Source organism: Dermochelys coriacea, chromosome 3 (genome assembly GCF_009764565.3).
Source record: "Dermochelys coriacea isolate rDerCor1 chromosome 3, rDerCor1.pri.v4, whole genome shotgun sequence".
Lineage (NCBI taxonomy): Eukaryota > Metazoa > Chordata > Testudines > Dermochelyidae > Dermochelys > Dermochelys coriacea.
The window spans coordinates 45,815,763-45,838,734 of record NC_050070.1 but is presented as its reverse complement, the minus strand read 5'-3'; the positions used below and the strand labels follow the sequence as shown (position 1 = coordinate 45,838,734).

The 22,972-nt window shown below is 41.4% G+C and overlaps 1 protein-coding gene across 1 annotated transcript in view; it reads left to right on the top strand.

Annotated features, from left to right (window-relative positions):
- Nucleotides 1–22,972, top strand: part of ELOVL5 (ELOVL fatty acid elongase 5) — a 60,488-nt gene that overhangs the window by 33,677 nt on the left and 3,839 nt on the right. Inside the window, exons 2-5 of the mRNA XM_038396409.2 lie at nt 4,349–4,414; nt 7,504–7,691; nt 20,169–20,246; nt 21,666–21,837. Of these exons, the coding sequence (XP_038252337.1) occupies nt 4,357–4,414; nt 7,504–7,691; nt 20,169–20,246; nt 21,666–21,837 (496 nt within the window). The 5' untranslated portion in view covers nt 4,349–4,356. The remainder of the gene's footprint in view (nt 1–4,348; nt 4,415–7,503; nt 7,692–20,168; nt 20,247–21,665; nt 21,838–22,972) is intronic.

The window sequence follows — 22,972 nt, the reverse complement described above, 5'->3', positions numbered from 1 at the left end:
TTGTATTGAAATGTAAAAACTCATCAAAAATTAGTACTGGAAAATGGAGAAACTAATGTCATTCTGTATACCTAAAATTATTTTAATCAATCACTTTATCCCAAGCAGGCTTCTACATCTGTATATGGTCCAAATTCAAAACATACTGGAGATCCTGCCTTAAGGGGACTTTAATAGTTGATCTCTCCAGAGCAGTGAGGAAAGATTGATGGAGTTGGATGGGGGGTGTGTGTGTGTGTTCTACACACTCTTTTTTTTTTTTTTTTTTTTTTTTTTTTTTTTTTGGGAGGGGGGAAAGACTTGAGATTCCTTCTAACTCTTCTGTCATCAGGCGGAGAGGGATATGGAGAAAAGAAAATGCAGTGTAATTAGAAGTGGAGAATTTCATTTGTTTTCTTTGCCTTTTCAGAAATGAAATTCCAACTTCTACTTGCCCTCTAGGCAAATATTGCAATTTTGAAATCTGTTTTGCAGCCCAGCATGCTGGGCTTGGGACAGGGGAGTGCATGTATCATGTTCTTATCTTCTGCCATTTCAGTTTGGTGAACAGAATTCTTTGGAGTAGTATGAGGAATGATGGGAAGACTTTCGTGTTTTCCCTCTTTAAGTGCTGGGCTTCAAAAGGTTATTGGTTACAAAAGCAGGATGGTATCACTTCCGGGGAGATCCTTTTAAAACAAAAAAGCAAACCAAAGAAGAAAAGAGGCAGGTATTAATGTCATTTGTGCACATGGGGAGTATTCCACAAATCATTATCCAACATGGTGAGGTGAGAGATGCCTTTCCCCAGCTGAGAGGTGGGGGTCATTAACCTAGACCACTGAAGGGTTTCTTACTACTTGCCTTCTTGTTGGATTGATGTCCTCACCTATTTTGGAGGCGTACTGCTAAAAGCACAAAGATGTTGCCACCTGTTAAGATTTGTTTAAGTATTTAACATAAAGTTATATAAACTTTACATGGAACTGTAAACATTTAGAACAAGGACACTTCCTGGGATGATTTTTTTTATCGGCTGATTTAGAAGCTTTCTTGCCAGAGCTGTTTTGGCATCAGCTCTCAGCACTTGCCCTTAGGTTGTCTCTTCTTTATTTTTATTTTAAACATTGTGTGCAATGTTGCATTAGACTTCTGTCTCAGACATCAAGCAATGGGATTTAAACATCTCTGGTAAGGCTGTTCTTAAAATTTTCATTAGTTAGGGACTACATGTGGCTTGTATTGTTGCTTCAAACGGTCACTGTGGAAATATGCCATGTGAATAAAAAAATAACGTGTTGTGGGAGTTTCACTGTCTCTTTCCCCCCAGAAGCTGAGGATTAAAACAGTAACATTGAAATTTTGAGAACTATATTAAATAACTGAAGAGACTACTTTAGCAGCAGGTAAACAGTGAGCAAATTACAGCCTCATGAGCAAAAAGACCATTTTGTGAACAGCTGACTATGGCCAATAATCTTTTTTTGTAGATTTCAGGCACTGTACTTTGACTTTTAGACATGTAAAACACTTCAGCAGTGCCACTTTACAATAAGATGCCAGTAACACACTCTTTATATTTAGGAGGCTGATGACCTTTTGACCCCTTCTCTGTACTGTGCTTTCTGGTTCAGCTTTATTCTTCTGGTTATTTTGCCATTGTAGAAGTTGTTAGAACTGGAGCTTTCATCTGTTCTAGTAAGTTGTGTCTTCCTTCTTCTCTCCTCTCCTCACCCCACTCCCTCTCCCCCAACCCTCCACACCATCCTATTCTTTCAGACTTTGTTAGTTTAGTTTTATGCTGCTGTCCATCACTGCAGAATCTGAAACACCTTCCACATAAAGTTGATAGCAGTAGCGAAGAGTAGTGGACTCCATGGAGTCTCTGGCTCTTCCTTTCTGGTGTGAAAATTCTGATTGGGAGGTTCTTTGTTCAGTCAGTTTGTTTGCTCCATGGGTGGGATTTTTTTTTTTTTGTCTTTTTTGTGGGGGTGGGGGAGAAGGGTAATGTTGTGGAAGTCGCCCATTGCAAGGAAACAGCTCCTAATTAACTGAAAATGTCTGTGAAGTTATTAAAAATTCCACACACTCATACATTTTACACTTCAACTAGTATTTTTTACTTTGCTGTTCTAAACCAAACACAGCACTTAAGTATTGCCAGCTCTTATGATTTTTATTGTGAGTCACATGATATTTGGTATCTTGCATAAAGCCCTGCAGCAGATAGCCCAGGGGGTGCATAGGGGAACCACTCCAGCTCGCCTCTGCCTCCCTGGGCCTGAGCACGAAGCCACCTGCTTCTCAGCCCTTCCCGGCTTCCTGCGTGAAAAGCTGATTCGTGGGGAAGTGGGGGGGAGGCGGAGCCGGGCGGCGTGTTCAGGGGAGGAAGCGGAGATGAGCTGGGGCTGGGCGTGGGGCAGGGAGCTGCCGGTGGTTGCTCTGCACCCACCACATTTTCCCCATGGGTGCTCCAGCCCCGGAGCACCTAAAGAGTCCATGTCTAAGGCACCACTTTTGATGTTTTCGGTGGGGGGAGCAGCCGCTCCTCCTGCTGCCCCCCTAGCTACACTACTCTGGCTCTTAGGAGCGGGGCATGGTGGGCACCCACTATGGTGGCCCCGAAACCCTCCTGCCTGGTTCTGGGGGCAGTCAGGGGATGGGGGAGGGGGGTGAATGGGGCAGGGGTCCCGGGGGGGCATCAAGGAATGCGGGGTTTGGATGGGACAGGGGTCCTGCCGGGGGGGCATCAAGGAATATGGGAGGGTTGGATGGGGTAGGGTCCCGGGGGGTGGGCCATGACCCCCTCGTGGGGTGAGGAGGGAACCGGTTGTTAAGATTTTGGTAGCTCATCACTGATCTTAACTGTCTGTCTGGACCCTGCTGATGCAGTTTGTTAGTGAGTCTGCTCAAAGAAGGGTAGATTGAAACATGTCAGGGAATTTAGTGCCCGTCAGCAGGCTCCACATGGATGCTTAATTTGTGGCAGGCTAGTGTAGGGTGGCTTGATTTAAATCAAGGCCAATTTAAATCTGTGATTTAAATCACAAAGTGGAAAGCCTCAATTTGAATTATCAGTTTTTAATCTACATTTCCATTTGTGCTTCAGTTATTATCTAAAGAAATAGAAAAGGAGTATTTGTGGCACCTTAGAGACTAACAAATTTATTAGAGCATAAGCTTTCGTGAGCTACAGCTCACTTCATCGGATGAAAGCTTATGCTCTAATAAATTTGTTAGTCTCTAAGGTGCCACAAATACTCCTTTTCTATTTGCGAATACAGACTAACACGGCTGCTACTCTGAAACCTATCTAAAGAAAGGTGCATTCTCGTAGGTTGATCTAACCATTAAAATATGTTGATTTACAACTAAATAGAGCCTTCACAATGAACTTGGTAGCTGTTTGCTACCAAGGATGGTACACTGTTGTATAGATTTAGTTAAGCAGTTATCTAGCTTAATATTTTAAGATTCCTATTAATTGTACAATGTTGGTATGTTAGAAAATGGTGAATAATGTATTGCTTATTGACTAGATAATTAACTTTTTGCTCACGAGTACTGTAAAGTTGCATTAAAATGGTAACTGAAATTTAATTAAACATGCACAACAGCATATAAAACTTACTTATTAAACAAAGAAACCTTAAATGTTTGGCATACATAAATGTCACTGTTCTCCTCCCCCCCTTAAGAGCTATAGAGTAAGTTTCCATGATAGCTGAGTCATAAATATTAATGATCTGAGAACTGAGCCAATAAGAGTTCAGGTAGGGAGAAACTATAAAATAGGAGTATGCAGCCATCTAGGTGGGATCAGTGGATGATCCTGATGAGATGCATGCTGGTGTCTCTGGAATCAGAAGTTGGTTCGCAACACCAGTGTTGACTTTGCCAGTCTTTCGCACCGAGTAGCACAGCACCCCCCCCCCATCCTCTCCCCAGGATCAAGCTCTTTATCCATATTTATACCTTTTGTGCCATATTTATAAAGCTTGATCTCAAAAGCTATTCCCTCCCCACCCCCCGATTCTTTCTTTATAGAGAAAAGCAGCCTTTAACTCAACATTTTGTTTTCATAGAGGCTCCTGGATTCAGCACACGTATTCTTTATTGAACTATTTTGGAGGTTATGATAAGATTAAGGCCTTAACATAGTTTACATTAAATTCAGATTTAATTTTAAATAGGTTGATTTTTTTTAATAAAAATATATTTTAAATAACAATGAAAAATCCAATTTAAATAAAATCTTTTTTCTGAAAAAAATATTTAATCCAACTTGGGCTAGTGCGGGTGGATTTACGCTGTAGCTTGCCATGACCATTATCACAGAAATAACTTTTCTCACTCTCTGTTTTTATAGGCTGTACAATGGAATCCCTGGATCGAACAATCAATAGCTACCTGGATGTCTGGCTCGGACCAAGAGGTAAGCTGTTCATTTTATAAACAGGTACATTTAATTTCTAGAATCGATATTCAAATGCAGATATTGGAGTATAGAAACTGCCAAGTGGAAGAGCTTGGCCCTCTAGTATCCTGAAGCTAATAGTAGTTTGTGTCAGCTGCTTTGGTGCCCATAAACACCCAATTGTACGAAACTGTGATGTTCAGAGAAAAGGACTTCTGACGCTACTGAGCGATCGGCTTATGACTTGAAGAGTGAGAAATGACAGACCTCGAAACTTTATCTGAGCTAATATACTGCAGCTGCTATTCTTATTCCTATAAGTGTCAACCTGTTTTTTGGTCTTACTCAGCTAGTTGCCTCAACAATACCCTGCAACATGAAATTCTTCAAGTTAATTAAATGTTGCGTGAAAAATACCCTGTTTTAAGTTTGTTCTTCAGGAAGTACCTCTTGTAATGAGGGAGAGGATAAATAGGGGTGTCTGACTAGTCTTCAGTAACATTCATGAATTAAAATAACACTATCATATCTTCTCGTTTTCAAATGAATTAGTTTTGTTTGGTCTTTTAAATTTTTTCTCGTGTCCCTAATGCCTTATGCTCCTAATCTGTTTTGCTTACCTTCTTTCGTTTTTTTTTTTCTTTTCTCCTTTTTGAGATGACAAAATGAATACCGTATTCTAGCTGAGGAGATTCTATCTGTTTTATGTACTGGATTTATAATATGCTACATATTTGTCACGTTTTGAAAACCTTGATCTGAAAAAAGGTACATCAAAATAGTTTGCAGGCTTTCCCTCAACCCCCACAAAGCTTTAAGGCCTCATTTTAGAGCCTCATTAATGATCTGGATGATGGGATGAATTGCACCCTCGGCAAGTTCGCGGATGACACTAAACTGGGGAGAGAGGTAGATATGCTGGAGGGTAGGGATAGGGTCCAGAGTGACCTAGACAATTGGAGGATTGGGCCAAAAGAAATATGATGAGGTTCAACAAGGGCAAGTGCAGAGTCCTGCACTTAGGACGGAAAAATCCCATGTGCTGCTGCAGGCTGGGGACTGACTGGCTATAAGCGGCAGTTCTGCAGAAAAGGACCTGGGGATTACAGTGGATGAAAAGATGGATACAAGTCAACAGTGTGCCCGTGTTGCCAGGAAGGTTAACTGCATATTGGGCTGCATTAATAGGAGCATTGCCAGCAGATTGGGGGAAGTGATTATTCCCCTCCGTTCGGCACTGGTGAGACCACATCTGGAGTATTGTGTCCAGTTTTGGGGCCCCCCACTAGAGAAAGTATGTGGACAAATTGGAGAGAGTCCAGTGGAGGGCAACGAAAATGATCAGGGGGCTGGGGCACATGACTTATGAGGAGAGGCTGAAGGAGCTGGGTATGTTTAGTCTGCAGAAGAGAAGAGGTGAAGGGGGATTTGATAGCAGCCTTCAACAGCTTGAAGGGGGGGGGTTCCAAAGAGGATAGAACTAGGCTGTTCTCAGTGGTGGCAGATGACCGAACAAGGAGCAAGGGTCTCAAGTTGCAGTGGCGGAGGTCTAGGTTGGATATTAGGAAACACTATTTCACATGGTGGGTGGTAAAGCACTGGAACGGGTTACCTAGGGAGTTGGTGGAATCTCCTTCTTAGAGGTTTTTAAGGCCTGGCTTGACAAAGCCCTGACTGAGTTGGGGTTGGTCCTGTTTTGAGCAGGGGGTTGGACTAGATGCCCTCCTGAGGTGTCTTCCAACCCTAATCTTCTATGATTCTATATCTACACTGCAGTCCTGGGGTGTGATTGCAACTCACACAGGCATACCTGAGCTAGCTTTAAAGGAGCTAGCTCAAGTATCAGAGCAGCTGAAGCTGTAGCTGAATGGACATCTGCATGGGTTAGCTGCCTGAACAGGTGTTGAAGGTGGTGGGTGGGCTTGTGTGGGCTGTGCTGCTGTGGTTTTAGTGCTCCTGAGTAAAGCTAGCTCGGCTAGAATAAAGCTACTTCAGGTATGTTTATGTGAGCTGCAGACGCATCCTATGACTGCAGTGTAGATTGCCCCCAGACTACAGTATGGCTTCTGAACTCCCCTAAAATAGAGCTGGAGCCTCTTCGCTGCCACAGGGTGTCTAAACTGAATTGGTGTGAGCTTGTATTAGACTGTGTTTTGATCCCATTATAGACAGGCCTCTATGGAATGGGACAAGCTGACAAGTTCTCAGTGACTATATCTTTGTGTATTTCCATCCAAAAAGTGATTTTGTAAAAAGAGCATCATATTTGTTTGAATATTTTTATATCCATATCAAATTTGTTCGGTTTACTGTTTAAAAATGTTTTGTCTACTTGCCAGTCTTACAACTCTCCCTGGAAATCAGACTTTTCAATTGGGCTGTTTTCCTTCTCGTGCATCACCAATAAAAAGGTTCCAAAAGCCAAATTATGCTGTAACGCTAGTGTAAAATCTGTGTCCTGTTTGGGTTTGTATTAGTGTAACTTACTGCTTGGAATATAGTGTGTGATACACAGTAAGGAATCCAATTCCCATTCCTAGCCATGTTGGCTCCTAAGGACTAGTAGAAATAAAAACCATAAGAATGTACTTTTGTTAATACAGTAAGCAGAAACTAGCTATGTTGATGATATATTGAGTCTTTCAGGAAGAGAGGAAGAAACAAATGGAAAAACAGCATGGTGAAGTTTATCTGTTTTAAAACTTATTCAGAATCTTCTGTCCCAAATACCAAAGATAGATTTCAAGTAATAGTTTAAAACACTTAGCAGCAATAACTCCCTTTTGAAAGCAATGTTTTCATTGGGAGCAGCATTACTCGCTTTTTGCTTAGCGACCATGTGATTAAATGTAACCTTGCTATATATGAAAGTTTATTGTGAAATTAAATCAGCATTTCTAGTAAGTTTTTATTTGCTGTTCTTCCATCAAGCATTTTCTTTCTTTCACATTGGTTCACGTTAGGTGACTGAGAAAAATTTAAAACATTGTTATTATGTCAGGAAAACATATTTCCATGTACTTATAGGCTTATGTGACTATGTTTTAAATATGTCCATGTACTAAATTGCAATAGTAAATTTTGTTTGTTTTTTCATTCTATTTCAGATCCCAGAGTAAAAGGATGGCTTCTTCTGGATAACTATATACCTACTTTTATCTTCTCTGTCTTATACTTATTAATCGTATGGATAGGACCAAAGTACATGCAGAATAAACAACCATTCTCATGCCGGGGAATTCTAGTGGTCTATAACGTTGGACTTGCGCTACTGTCACTTTATATGTTTTATGAGGTAGGAGGGTTTTTCGGTTGGTTGTTTTTTTTTCTTTTTGTTTTTGTTTTTTTTGCAGTACTCTATTTAACCCCCACTTATACCAGAAACCTATCTATTGTGCATATTGTCCTAAACTTGGTAAAATAACTGCAGAAATGTTGCAACAATTCTTCAGAGGTCACTTCTCCAAAGAAAATCACCATTATTACTAAGTTCCTATGAGCACTTCCATTAATACCCTCGAGGATGGTGTGCAAAATCTGTACAGACTCAACAGCAAAATAAGTTGTTCTGAAATGTGAAGCTCTCCTTCAGCACACAATGGAAAAGGAAAACTCAACTTTCTTGACTTGTTATAGTCTACAGGTAAACCTCGGTAGTATTTGAGTAGTTCCTAACTACTTTCCTAAAAATGTACCAAGTCAAGCTGTTCTAAGAATAGGTAGTTATATCACATCTCACTAGGGAGTGTGGAATATAATTTTATTTAAATGTATTACATCCACATCTTAATCTTTGCTTTTGCACATTTTAGAATCACATCTTCTGAATTATCTTGGTTGTTCAGAAACAGAAATATGTTAGCACACTTGTGATTCCATTGTTTTAACAAAGTTAAAACTAGATTTAATACAATCCCTTCAACTTTGGTGGTACTGTGTGTTTGTTTTATTTTACAAGATAGAGATCCAGAAACTATAAATTCTATCCTACCCCATCAACCAGATCAATAAGAATGTTCACAGTTAATATGCTGGGGTTAAATTTTTTTCAGTATGTACTTAAAAAAATCAAAAGTTAATTACTTTAATATTTTAAGCTTCATATCACTTAAATAATTGTGTAAATGTGATAGGTATGTGTATTGTCTGAGATTACTCCATGCAAATATGTTTAGTGACAAATTAAGCATAAGCAATATCACCGCAGACTTCATGACAAACACATATTAATTTATGGAACATATACAAGTGCAGATTTCTTTGGCATTATAGTAAGTGTAGATAAAATTCCCATTGCAGCTGATCTCTTCTCTTCTAGTGCTCAGAATAATACTCACAAAAATGTCATGTGGAAAATATAACAGGGTAGGAGGATGGCCTAGTAACCACTAAGAAGTCTTTTCCATGACTAATGTCTGATTCTGTGAACTTAGCGCACTGGACTGAGACTCAGGGCACTGGGTTCTGTTCCTGGCTCTGCCACTGAGCTACTGGGTGACCTTGTGCAAGTTACTTTCCCTTTCTGTGTGCCAGCTTCCCCATCTGTAAAATGGGGATAATGATACTGATCTCCTTTATTAAAGTGATCTACTGAGGGAATGCACTATACAAGCTAAGTATTCTCATTATTATTATTATTTATTATTTATTATCATCAATTCATTTTTTTTACTTAAACGTTATTCCTTCACACTATTCCATATACAGTATTCTATAAATGTTATATGATGTAAAGCCTTTATAGTTATATTACAGTTGAATTGCTTCTCTTTTGCATAGCAATCTCCCCACTTATTAAGCACCATTTGCCTTGTCAAGTCAGCTAAATCAAATGCATGTTTATATTTTTTTAACACTTGCCTGGCATTACTCATGTGGCTTGGAAAACTGCCATAAATTCACATAGTCAATGAGTTCTTTGATCTGGTGAAGGGAAAAATAAAACCTCACCTATAGGCTATATGATTAGTGGCTAGATCTTAAATTTAAAAACTGTCATTGAACATAGTCTTTGCTACTGCAAATATAAAATGCAACTTGATTTGCATTAGCATTATATTTAGTGATCTTGTTATCTGCGTGAAAATGTCCATTCAGCATTGTCTGGCCAGACTACAACTTTATTCACTTAAAATATCTGGAACTGCCCAGCAAGAAATTGTACAGTGCAGCTCAACATCCTTTCCTTAATCACTTCCATTGATTCCCAACCATATCCCAACTATCTCGCTGCTGGGACCCCAATGTCCTCCCCTCACTTGAGATGAAAGGGGTTGGAGGTTGGCTCTTCTGTCCAGATGTAGGAGCCCCAAACCCCCATTCTTCAGCTCCCTTAAGGGATGCCTTCCTTCAAATCCTTTCCCAACACATTTTATCCAATAACTTAGAGACTAACAAATTTATTAGAGCATAAGCTTTCGTGAGCTACAGCTCACTTCATCGGATGCATTTGGTGGAAAAAACAGAGGAGAGATTTATATACACACACACAGAGAACATGAAACAATGGGTTTATCATACACACTGTAAGGAGAGTGATCACTTAAGATAAGCCATCACCAACAGCAGGGGGGGGAAGGAGGAAAACCTTTCATGGTGACAAGCAGGTAGGCTAATTCCAGCAGTTAACAAGAATATCAGAGGAACAGTGGGGGGTGGGGTGGGAGGGAGAAATACCATGGGGAAATAGTTTTACTTTGTGTAATGACTCATCCATTCCCAGTCTCTATTCAAGCCTAAGTTAATTGTATCCAGTTTGCAAATTAATTCCAATTCAGCAGTCTCTCGTTGGAGTCTGTTTTTGAAGCTTTTTTGTTGAAGTATAGCCACTCTTAGGTCTGTGATCGAGTGACCAGAGAGATTGAAGTGTTCTCCAACTGGTTTTTGAATGTTATAATTCTTGACGTCTGATTTGTGTCCATTCATTCTTTTACGTAGAGACTGTCCAGTTTGGCCAATGTACATGGCAGAGGGGCATTGCTGGCACATGATGGCATATATCACATTGGTAGATGCGCAGGTGAACGAGCCTCTGATAGTGTGGCTGATGTGATTAGGCCCTATGATGGTATCCCCTGAATAGATATGTGGACAGAGTTGGCAACGGGCTTTGTTGCAAGGATAGGTTCCTGGGTTAGTGGTTCTGTTGTGTGGTGTGTGCTTGCTGGTGAGTATTTGCTTCAGATTGGGGGGCTGTCTGTAAGCAAGGACTGGTCTGTCTCCCAAGATCTGAGAGAGCGATGGCTCGTCCTTCAGGATAGGTTGTAGATCCTTGATGATGCGTTGGAGGGGTTTTAGTTGGGGGCTGAAGGTGATGGCTAGTGGCGTTCTGTTGTTTTCTTTGTTGGGCCTGTCCTGTAGTAGGTGACTTCTGGGTACTCTTCTGGCTCTGTCAATCTGTTTCTTCACTTCAGCAGGTGGGTACTGTAGTTGTAGGAATGCATGATAGAGATCTGGTAGGTGTTTGTCTCTGTCTGAGGGGTTGGAGCAAATGCGGTTATATCGTAGCGCTTGGCTGTAGACAATGGATCGAGTGGTATGATCTGGATGAAAGCTAGAGGCATGTAGGTAGGAATAGCGGTCAGTAGGTTTCCGATATAGGGTGGTGTTTATGTGACCATCGCTTATTAGCTGGGGTATTCTATCTGCTACCCAAGATCCATAAACCTGGAAATCCTGGACGCCCCATCATCTCAGGCATTGGCACCCTGACAGCAGGATTGTCTGGCTATGTAGACTCCCTCCTCAGGCCCTTCGTTACCAGCACTCCCAGCTATCTTCGAGACACCACCGATTTCCTGAGGAAACTACAGTCCATTGGTGATCTTCCTAAAAACACCATCCTAGCCACTATGGATGTAGAAGCCCTCTACACCAACATTCCACACAAAGATGGACTACAAGCCGTCAGGAACAGTATCCCCGATACTGTCACGGCTAACCTGGTGGCAGAACTTTGTGACTTTGTCCTGACCCATAACTATTTCACATTTGGTGACAATGTATACCTTCAAATCAGCGGCACTGCGATGGGTACCCGCATGGCCCCACAGTATGCCAACATTTTTATGGCTGACTTAGAACAACGCTTCCTCAGCTCTCGTTCCCTAATGCCCCTACTCTACTTGCGCTACATTGATGACATCTTCATCATCTGGACCCATGGAAAAGAAGCTCTTGAGGAATTCCACCATGATTTCAACAATTTCCATCCCACCATCAACCTCAGCCTGGACCAGTCCACACAAGAGATCCACTTCCTGGACACTACGGTGCTAATAAGCGATGGTCACATAAACACCACCCTATATCGGAAACCTACTGACCGCTATTCCTACCTACATGCCTCTAGCTTTCATCCAGATCATACCACTCGATCCATTGTCTACAGCCAAGCGCTACGATATAACCGCATTTGCTCCAACCCCTCAGACAGAGACAAACACCTACCAGATCTCTATCATGCATTCCTACAACTACAGTACCCACCTGCTGAAGTGAAGAAACAGATTGACAGAGCCAGAAGAGTACCCAGAAGTCACCTACTACAGGACAGGCCCAACAAAGAAAACAACAGAACGCCACTAGCCATCACCTTCAGCCCCCAACTAAAACCCCTCCAACGCATCATCAAGGATCTACAACCTATCCTGAAGGACGAGCCATCGCTCTCTCAGATCTTGGGAGACAGACCAGTCCTTGCTTACAGACAGCCCCCCAATCTGAAGCAAATACTCACCAGCAAGCACACACCACACAACAGAACCACTAACCCAGGAACCTATCCTTGCAACAAAGCCCGTTGCCAACTCTGTCCACATATCTATTCAGGGGATACCATCATAGGGCCTAATCACATCAGCCACACTATCAGAGGCTCGTTCACCTGCGCATCTACCAATGTGATATATGCCATCATGTGCCAGCAATGCCCCTCTGCCATGTACATTGGCCAAACTGGACAGTCTCTACGTAAAAGAATGAATGGACACAAATCAGACGTCAAGAATTATAACATTCAAAAACCAGTTGGAGAACACTTCAATCTCTCTGGTCACTCGATCACAGACCTAAGAGTGGCTATACTTCAACAAAAAAGCTTCAAAAACAGACTCCAACGAGAGACTGCTGAATTGGAATTAATTTGCAAACTGGATACAATTAACTTAGGCTTGAATAGAGACTGGGAATGGATGAGTCATTACACAAAGTAAAACTATTTCCCCATGGTATTTCTCCCTCCCACCCCACCCCCCACTGTTCCTCTGATATTCTTGTTAACTGCTGGAATTAGCCTACCTGCTTGTCACCATGAAAGGTTTTCCTCCTTCCCCCCCCCTGCTGTTGGTGATGGCTTATCTTAAGTGATCACTCTCCTTACAGTGTGTATGATAAACCCATTGTTTCATGTTCTCTGTGTGTGTGTATATAAATCTCTCCTCTGTTTTTTCCACCAAATGCATCCGATGAAGTGAGCTGTAGCTCACGAAAGCTTATGCTCTAATAAATTTGTTAGTCTCTAAGGTGCCACAAGTACTCCTTTTCTTTTTGCGAATACAGACTAACACGGCTGCTACTCTGAAACCTATCCAATAACTATATCCTTTCCATAGAGTACCTACTCTGACATCTGCCATGAGTTCTATGTATTGAGGTGCAGCATTACAACCTAACTCCCTTACTCCACCCTACTGGATCCCAAACTTACTGTGGGGAAGGACAAAAAGCCCACCCCGCTTCGGCCAATCTGGCAGCGAGGAAAAATTCCTTCCCAGCCCCCCAGGGAAAAAGGCAACTAGCAAAACAAATCAAAAGGGACCTGGTCCTTTTGTCAAGTTCATGGGTGAGTGAATGGTGCCAGCCTGATCCCCGTAAAAGAGGGGCTCTCTGGGGCTGCATGGGGTATAAATCAGACATGCCAAACCTAAACAAAAAACTGCAGAAATTGGGCACTTTTTTTGTTGTTGTTGGCTTAATTGGCTTGTGAGTTGCTTGTTGGCTAGTTTTTGGCTTGTTATAGCTTTTTGCTTTTTTTTTTTTTTTAAATCGGTTTCTGGCAAGCAGGAGCAAGGAGGGCGGGGGGGGGGGGGAGAGTCAGGGGTGAACAGCGGGCCCACCACAGTCCCAGACTGCACGCCGGGCGGAATCTAGTCACATAGAGTGTTGGGGTTCTTAGGGATTGGGTTGTTTTGGCCTTGTTTTGAAATGGGATTAGTTTGATTTTTGGCTTATTGTGAAAGTCAGGGTGCTTATTTACCGTGTGAAAGTTGGCAACTGTGGTATAAATTCTCCTCAGATGTACACTCTTACAGCCAGCAGGAAGGGCAGTGCAGTGGCCTTCTCCTGGCCTGGCCCCAGCTGCATACTGTCCTTCCTGTCCATCTCTGTAAGCTTTCCTTCTTCTCCCTACCTGTTGTTGAGGAGCCCTTAAAGGGACAATCTCCTTTTCTTCCAGCTAGCCAGACAGAGACCTCCCCCCACCCTGTGTGGTGAGCACACTAGTGGGCGCAATATAGCTATTTTTATAAACAGGCACCCACAAAGCTACATTAAATGTTAATGGCCTCAGTACCCTGTGTATGTTTTAATAAATTTTAAATTTTGTGACTTAGCATTTTGTAATCTAAACTACATTATATGTATACAGTGCATTTCTGTTCAGCACCTTCTAGTTCTTTAAACCCCCTTCAATGGACTCTGCATTATGTCCATATTTATGTAGTCCTACAATGGCAGAGTTGAGGGCAAGCATAATAATGGTGTGCCAGCTAAGACCCTGAACCTGTGGGAAACTTTCACATGGGAGAAGTCCTACTGACTTTGATTGGACAATTCGCTTGCTTAATATTAAAGCTGTGCATGTTTGCGCCATACCACCAGTGTTGACAATTCACAATTTCACCGTAGGAGAGCATCTCTTTTGCTAACGAGAAATATCGGAATGTTCATCCTTTCCAGCATCCTGTTTGACAAAGTAGTGCTTTTATATGAAATTTGGCAATAATGTACTATGGACACTTCATTGCATATTCATATTTGACACTTACGTCTACAACTTTTTTTCAGCACATAAAACATTTAGCAGCTTGCAGTTACTGTACCTGATATTGTATTTGGAGTCTTGATGCAATTTTATTAATGATTGTGAGTCACGACAGGAACACCATTTGCTAATCTTGTTTAAAAGAATGAGTTTTCTAGAATCTGAGATAATTGGGTCAGCATACAACTAAGTCAGTATCCCAACTAAGATGTGATTAAACTTAACCAGTGTGGCTTTCTGTCCTTTAGAACTGAGCACATATTTGTAAAGACAAATTTTTACACACTTTTTCCTTCAATTTGCTTTCGTAGCCCTGGTTTACACTGGGAGGGGATCAATCTAAGTTACGCAACTTCAGCTACGTGAGTAACGTAGTTGAAGTCGACGTACTTAGATCAACTTACCGTGGTGTCTCCAGCTCAGTGACTCTACTGCTGCCGCTCTCCCATTGACTCTGCCTGTGCCTCTCATGGCGCTGGAGTACAGGAGTCGAGAGGAGAGCGGTCAGGGGTTGATTTATCGCGTTTAGACTAGACACGATAATCGATCCCCGCTGGATCGATCGCTGCCCACCAATCCAGCAGGTAGTGAAGACATATCCTTAGGATCAGAAAAATAAGGTTTGCGTTTCTGCCTCTTCTCCATTTTCACCTAAAATTCTTGTGATCTGAAATCCCCCTGTTCACTTGTATTTGCCAATATGCAATATCACTGGGTCCCTTGTTTTAATTGGGAAAGCTTCCTGACAGCGTGGAGACTAAAGTTCTGTGTCTGTATCAACAGAGCAGCAAGTTTGTACATATTGCCTCACTAACGTGCCTCAATCCAGACCTTCTGTTAGTGAAGGTTACACTGTACAGTTTTATTTTGTGCACGGTCTTTGACATAAACAGTAACCCCAAAACACTTTATAAAGTTCTGTAATACAATTACAAAATTAAAGTAAAAATGAAAGCAGACAGGGAGAAAGTAACAGGCCATAATCAAGGGACAAAAACAAACTCTTAACTGTAGGGTCATCACTTTATGTTGTTAAAGATTCTGCTTTGGTTTCTCAGAACTAAATGACCATACTGTTAATTATGAGTAGCATTTTTAAGAATTGCCTTTACAATAGTTAACTTTGTGTAATTTAAACATCACATGCTCTCTGTATTTCTGCTGGAAACTGCTCTTTCATTCTGCTACAGTCAGTCTTTTGTAGACAGCTGCATTTCATAAGAAAAGACCTGTCCATGATCTAGCATTGACAGTGTCATTAGGACAAAGAGTTGAACTCCACTTGGGTTCCTGCCAAATTGAAAGTACAGCTACAGGACTTTCCTAGTTACAGCTGAAAAGTACAGAGATTCATAGGCCCTAAGTGGTTAGGGGACTTACCTATGCTGGAAACACAAGATTAGTGATTCCCAAGCGAGTCAAGACTTATTGCAGAGCCAGTCAATACCAGCAGTAAGGTGGCCTAGCCTCATCTCCTGTAAACAGAGAGTAGGTGTGGGAGATAAGTTAGTAAACTGTTGTTCATCAAATGATAGCACAGAATTGTGCAGGTCATGTAGACAGTAACAAGAATACAAACAATGTGTCATTCCAGTACTTGCAGCTATGTAAATAATACATTTGGGAACAATTACTGGTCAGGTCAGTGTGTCCCATGCGTGGCTAGTTCCTTAATTGTCCTTTTAATATGTGCTGAAGTAATGTAGAGCTAATGAATGTGGCTAAAAAACTTGAGTAAGTTAGCAAAAGCAAGCATGGTTGATTATTTTTCATGTTTTAAAAAAAGCAGAGCATATTGTGAGCACTTCTGGAAACAAATGAGTAGTAAGGTATTTGAAATAGTCTCTGACTACAGGTCCGTCCTTCCCTTTAAAAGGCTGCATAAGAACACCATTGGTCACTTTACTTAAGTGGAAGAAACTTCATACCAGGTTTAATTACAAGTTTAAAAAAAAAACCTGTTTGGATTGCACAACTCAAACATACCAATTACTCTGGGAAAATAAGCTTATGGTATATAGGGTTGTTGACTGACTGGAATAAATACAGTGTGAATGTTGTGATTATTCCTCCATTTTAATGGCTCCTAAAATGAGAATTATGTAAGCTTTTTCTGCACAATGTGCTGAAACAAAGTTTTATGCTACTTGACTAACTTGAGGATGCTAAAGAATCCATATAGTTTTTCAGTCTTCAGTTATTCAAAGCTCTTTCCCTGCTGTTGTAATTATGGTCTCAATGCAGCACCCACTGTCCAGATATGAAGTTGATTCGTTGGTATGCATTTGCTTTTAAATGTTTATGCACACAGAGATCAGGGTTCTCCTCTTGGGTGAGAAGTATGATAGTAGAATTGTATTTTGCTTATGGGTGAGCAATTAGTTAGACTGACATAAAGCAGAATAGATCGATATATTGCTATTCGAGGTTTTTTTAGCTTATAGCCGCATGCAAGGCTGCAGCTGTCCTCCAATAAGAGTTTCTCATTTGTGTTATGGTGAGGTTCAGTTTGATTCTTTCGTCCATACATTCATAAGAGGACTCTAAGTGTATCGTTAATTGCATGCTTTAAATGTGGTGTTAGTGTTGATCAAAAATGGTGACACAAACTGACTTGGGATTTTGTTTTGATTTTTAAAGTAAAACTGTAACTGTCCCAAAGGACTTCACATATTTTGAAAAAAAATATTAGGGGGAAAAATGATGCTCTAGTTTGTGGAAAAAAAATTGACATTAGAAAGGGGCAGGCCATTTAAGTGGTTCACTTCTACAAGATATAACTAGGACTAATTTACTACCCACTCTCCAGTTCTGAGGTACATACAAGTAAATTAACTCCTCTTATGCTTATCTTATTTAACTACATCATTTTCAGTGGCTATGTAAAACTCTTTGTAACCCAAGTCATCCCTAGTGACACTGGCAGGGAAACCCTATATTAGCACTTTGTTGGCAAGTACTGTGATTAAATGTTCTTGATAACCCAGTTCTAGCATGAGTGTGGATGGGGCCAGAAATGGACGACTCTTCTTCTGAATACTCATTTCTGAACTATTTTTCCTTTTGCACCTGGAAATTATCTAAATCAGTTACCACTCTTCTTTTTTTAAAAAGAAGTGCCCAAAACGCCAAACTTTATAATCGCATGGATAATTTAATAGAAACATTCATGGGGGATGGGGAAGACTGCTGGGAATCTCTGGGTATGTCTACCCAGTGAGCAGCAGCCCATGGCAGCAAGTCTCAAGAGCTCATGTTCACAGACTCAGGCTAACAGGCCTTTCATTATGGAGCTACAAATAGCTGTGTAGACATTGCAGCTCAGGCTGAAATTGGGGCTCTGAAGTCCCTCCTCAGGCTTCAGAGCCTGAGCTCCAGTCGGATCTGCAATGTCTACACAAGTATCAGGGGTAGCCGTGTTAGTCTGTATCCACAGAACTAACAAGGAGTCTGTTAGTCTTTAAGGTGCCAACAGATTTTTTTGGTCATAAGCTTTTATGGGTAAAAAAACCACATCTTCATATGCATCTGAAGAATGCATCCGAAGAAGTGGTTTTTTACCCATGAAAGCTTATGCCCAAATAAATCTGTTAGCTGTGTAGACATTTTAAAGACTATTCTTAGTGCAAACTTGAGTTTGTTGAATTGGGCTCTGAGCCTCGCCACCATTCGTTGTGTAGGGGTACCTTATGGAAATGTCTACATTGCAATTAAAAACCTGCCACTGGCCTGTGCCAGCTGACCAAGGATCCTGGGGCTCAGAGTAAAGGGCTGTTTCACTGCAGTGCAGACTTGTGAGCTTGGGTTTGAGCCCTGGCTCTAGGACCCTGTGATGTGAGAGGATTCCGGAGATCAAGATGCATCCTGAGCCCAAATGTCTACACCACAGTTAAATGCCCCTTAGCACAGGCCAGCCACAGGTATCTAATTGCAGTGTAGATATACCCTGCAAAGGCTAGAAGCAGCCAAACACAACCCATTCCGTTCAAGAGCTGTAATGGGAACATAGTAGCAAAGGAAAAATAAATGAAAACTTACAGCTTGGTTCAAGCTGTTAATGTACATGTGATGGGGGTGCCCATAATCTTTGTAATAGTAATTTGTGCCTACAGGTCTTATCTCACACAATGCCAGGAAATCGATAACCACCTATATAACGCAGGTAGTCATTTGGCTGGCTGGAACATGCCAGCACTGAAAGGTTTAATATTTAAAGTAATCTTGAAGAATCAGAATGTAGCAGAATACTGTACTGTGGACACTTCATTGCATATTCATATTTGACTTACGTCTACAACTTTTTTTCAGCACATAAAACATTTAGCAGCTTGCAGTTACTGTACCTGATATTGTATTTGGAGTCTTGCTGCAATTTTATTAATGATTGAGAGTCATGACAGGAACACCATTTGCTAATCTTGTTTAAAAGAATGAGTTTTCTAGAATCTGAGATAATTGGGTCAGCATACAACTAAGTCAGCATCCCAACTAAGATGTGATTAAACTTAACCAATGTGGCTTTCTGTCCTTTAGAACTGAGCACATATTTGTAAAGACAAATTTTTACACACTGCTTTCGTAGCCCTGGTCTACACTGGGAGGGGATCGATCTAAGTTACGCAACTTCAGCTATGTGAGTAAAGTAGCTGAAGTCGACGTACTTAGATCAACTTACCGCGGTGTCTCCAGCTCAGTGATCAACTGCTGCCGCTCTCCCATTGACTCTGCCTGTGCCTCTCATGGCGCTGGAGTACAGGAGTCAAGAGGAGAGCGCTCGGGGGTTGATTTATCGCGTTTAGACTAGATGCGGATAGTGAAGACATACCCTGAGGATCAGAAAAATAAGGTTTGCGTTTCTGCCTCTTCTCCATTTTCACCTGAAATTCTTGTGATCTGAAGTCCCCCTGTTCACTTGTATTTGCCAATATGCAATATCACTGGGTCCCTTGTTTTAATTGGGAAAGCTTCCTGACAGCATGGAGACTAAAGTTCTGTGTCTGTGTCAACAGAGCACCAAGTTTGTACATATTGCCTCACTAACGTGCCTCAATCCAGACCTTCTGTTAGTGAAGGTTACACTGTACAGTTTTATTTTGTGCACAGTCTTTGACATAAACAGTAACCCCAAAACACTTTATAAAGTTCTGTAATACAATTACAAAATTAAAGTAAAAATGAACGCAGACTGAGAAAGTAACAGGCTTTGGTACAGTGGAAATGTTCAGGTATTACTTTTGCCATCAGAAGGCACTGGGCATGTAACATAAGGGCTGTAAAACTCCAGCAGTTTTCCTTTCCTAGTTCATACTCTGTGCACATAAAACTTAGTATCTTTTTTCTTCAAAAAAGACAAAACTTATTTTTTGTCGATTTTTCTGCAGAAGTGGGGCACTTAATCAGCTAAAAAAATTTTGTGCTCTAAAATTGGTTTGTTCAAAAACACACACAAATCTTTCAAAACTTGATGGGGTTGGGACCTTTACCTGTCCTGTTTAGTCCAGGACACAGTAATTAGAGCAGGAAGGATGGTGGGGAAAAATATGGAACTGTTATTAACTTGGCGTTCAATCACTACCATGATTCAGTTACTCTTTGGGGCTTAAATTGTAACCTAATGTCACATTTAGATGTCCCGGAATCGGTCAGTAAAGCTGCGGCCATGGTTCAGGTATACTGTCAAGTGCAATACTTTCGTCAGATGATAGATACCTTATTCTTTCATCTTGTCAGCTGGTTACAGGAGTATGGGAAGGAGGATACAATTTCTTCTGTCAGGACACCCACAGTGGAGGTGAAGCTGATATGAAGGTAACATTATTCGTTATAACTCTCAATTGCTACTTCAAATTTTCTCTTTGCAGATGAGCGAAGAGCAAAACAGGATTTATCTTTATCCACATTAAACAGGCCCTCCTCCCTCCCCCATTGTACAGTGCACAGAAATTATATGTTGAAACTTGGCAGTTAGTCCCTAATGTGATCTAATCACTAGGTCCCTACCAAATTCATGGCCATGAAAAATGTCACAGACAGTGAAATCTGGTCTCCCACTGTGAAATCTGGTCTAGTGTGCTTTTACCCTATACTACACAGATTTCCCAGAGGAGACCAGCGTTTCTCAAATTAGGGGTCCTGGCCCAAAAGGGAGTTGCAGGAGGGTCACATGGTTATTTTGGGGGGCTCATGGTATTGCCACCCTTCTGTGCTGACTTCAGAGCTAGGCAGCTGGAGAGCGGTGGCTGTTAACCAGGCACCCAGCTCTGAAGGCAGTGCCCTGCCAGCAGTAGTGCAGAAGTAAGGGTAGTAATACCATACCATGCCATCCTTACTTCCTCATTGCTGCTGGTGGCGGCTCTGCCTTCAGAGGTGGGCTCCTAGCCAGCAGCTGCTGCTCTCCAACTGCTCAGCTTTGAAGGCAGCACCTCTGCGAGCAGCAGCACAGAAGTAAGGTAGCAGTAATGTAACCCCTCCTACGATAACCTTGCAACACACATCTTCCCCCCCCCCCCCCAACTTTTTTGGGTCAGGACTCCTACAATTACAACACCGTGAAATTTCACATTTAAAAGCTGAAATAATAAAATTTATGATTTTTTTTAAATCCTATGAGCGCAAAATTGACCAAAATGGACTGTGAATTTGGTAGGGCCCTGCCAATCACATTTGGCATTTGAAAAGACCTCTTGAGGCTGGATTCATGTTTGATACCTACTATGCCCATTACTGCAGCATCTGGGTACACTTAACATTTTAAAAAATGAGTTTTTTATAACAACTCTTCTCCTCCCCACACCTGACCACCCTGCTGTGAACTGCTTTTCCCCCATCCTCAGCAAAACACTTCTATGATGTGTAGAGGAGATGTTTTCCACAGAGAGCAAAACAGGAATACATTGGTTAAACATCCTGCTTTGTGTCTCAGTGCACCCTAGGTGCTCTTTAATAGCCTCATAAAATATTCCGTCATCCTTCAGTCTCAATTATAGCTGCCTTTTTAGACTCATTTCTCTTACAGAAAACTTGATGCAAGGAATGTGCTGAGCTTTCCAATGAATCGCCATGAATATCTAGAAGTAGTAAGATGTGTTCTGTTGACTTGAGAGCATTGCAGGGACAACTCGTGAATTTCTTATTTTTCCCTCCTCTCTGTGTAGATGTGTTCTGTTGACTTGAGAGAATTGCAGGGACAACTCGTGAATTTCTTATTTTTCCCTCCTCTCTGTGTAGATCGTACGTGTCCTTTGGTGGTACTACTTCTCCAAACTCATCGAATTCATGGACACTTTCTTTTTCATTTTGCGAAAAAATCATTACCAGATTACTGTTCTTCATGTCTATCACCATGCATCCATGCTGAACATCTGGTGGTTTGTTATGAACTGGGTGCCTTGTGGTCACTGTAAGTACTGTGGAGGAGAGAACCTACAATAGACCTATGTTGTTTTATTTAAGGCCAAATTGTGCCACAGGATGCATATTAGCAACTCCCATTGGCTTCAGTCTCAGAATCTGGCCCATCTTGCTTAAAATGCAGCAAAAAAATTAAGGTGCTTTATTAAATTACAAGGAATACCAATAGTTGCAGGTATGAAACTCCCTGTAGGCCCTTCCTGCAGTGATTGAACAGTGGAAGCGTTTTGGTGTAGATAGAGAATAGGTTTTGCAGGAAATACAATCTATTTGCCTGCTGCTGTGGAGTGGCTCTGACACCTGTGTCAGCTGTGCTTGCTTGCTTTTACAGCACATGCAAATATTCAGGCAAAGCTTCCAAGGAGAAACAGGTTTTAAGTCAGGCTTCGAAGCCTGTTGCAGGTATGTGTAAGATGGCTAATTGCTAGAAATCAAACCATGTCTGAATCCATCAAACTTTGCTCACTCAGGAGGTCTTTCCCTTTAATTTACTCTAGTCTATGGATGGCCATAACAAATTATTTCAGTTAAAATCTTTGTCCCAGGGGCACTCATGAACTTGCCTGTATGTTCTTTTGCCTCTTCCCATGTCTCCTCTTGTTTAAAACCTTACTAAATACTGCTGGCCTCTTGCACCTCACTTGGATTCTTTAATTTCATTTGCTTTTAACTGACCTTGTTTCCCAAATGTGTTGGCATAAAAATATGGGGGAGGAGACAGTAATGTAGAGGGTAGGTCAGTGATTTTGTTGATTAGACCTTCGCAGAGCTTTGCTGAAGGAAAGTTTGTATAGGATCAGTCTGTGTCAGCAACGTGGTGTGCATAAGAAGTACCAGTTGTGTGGACAGAAAAACTGCAAAACCCTCAAAACTCTTCTTAGTTCTAAGCAGAACAGTACAGAAACTGCACTTATTTTTTACTGTCAACATATGAGCAAGTAATATTTAACTTCAGAAGTGTGCATGTGTAACTATGTTGTTCTAGAGCAGTGGAGTAGACCCCACTGGAAATCTAAGACAGGGTCTGCAGACCACAGGTTGAAAACCACTGTTCTAGAGAGAAGTCAAGCACCTATTTGTCTTAGCTTTACAACAGAAAAGCCACCCAATCACACATTTAAATG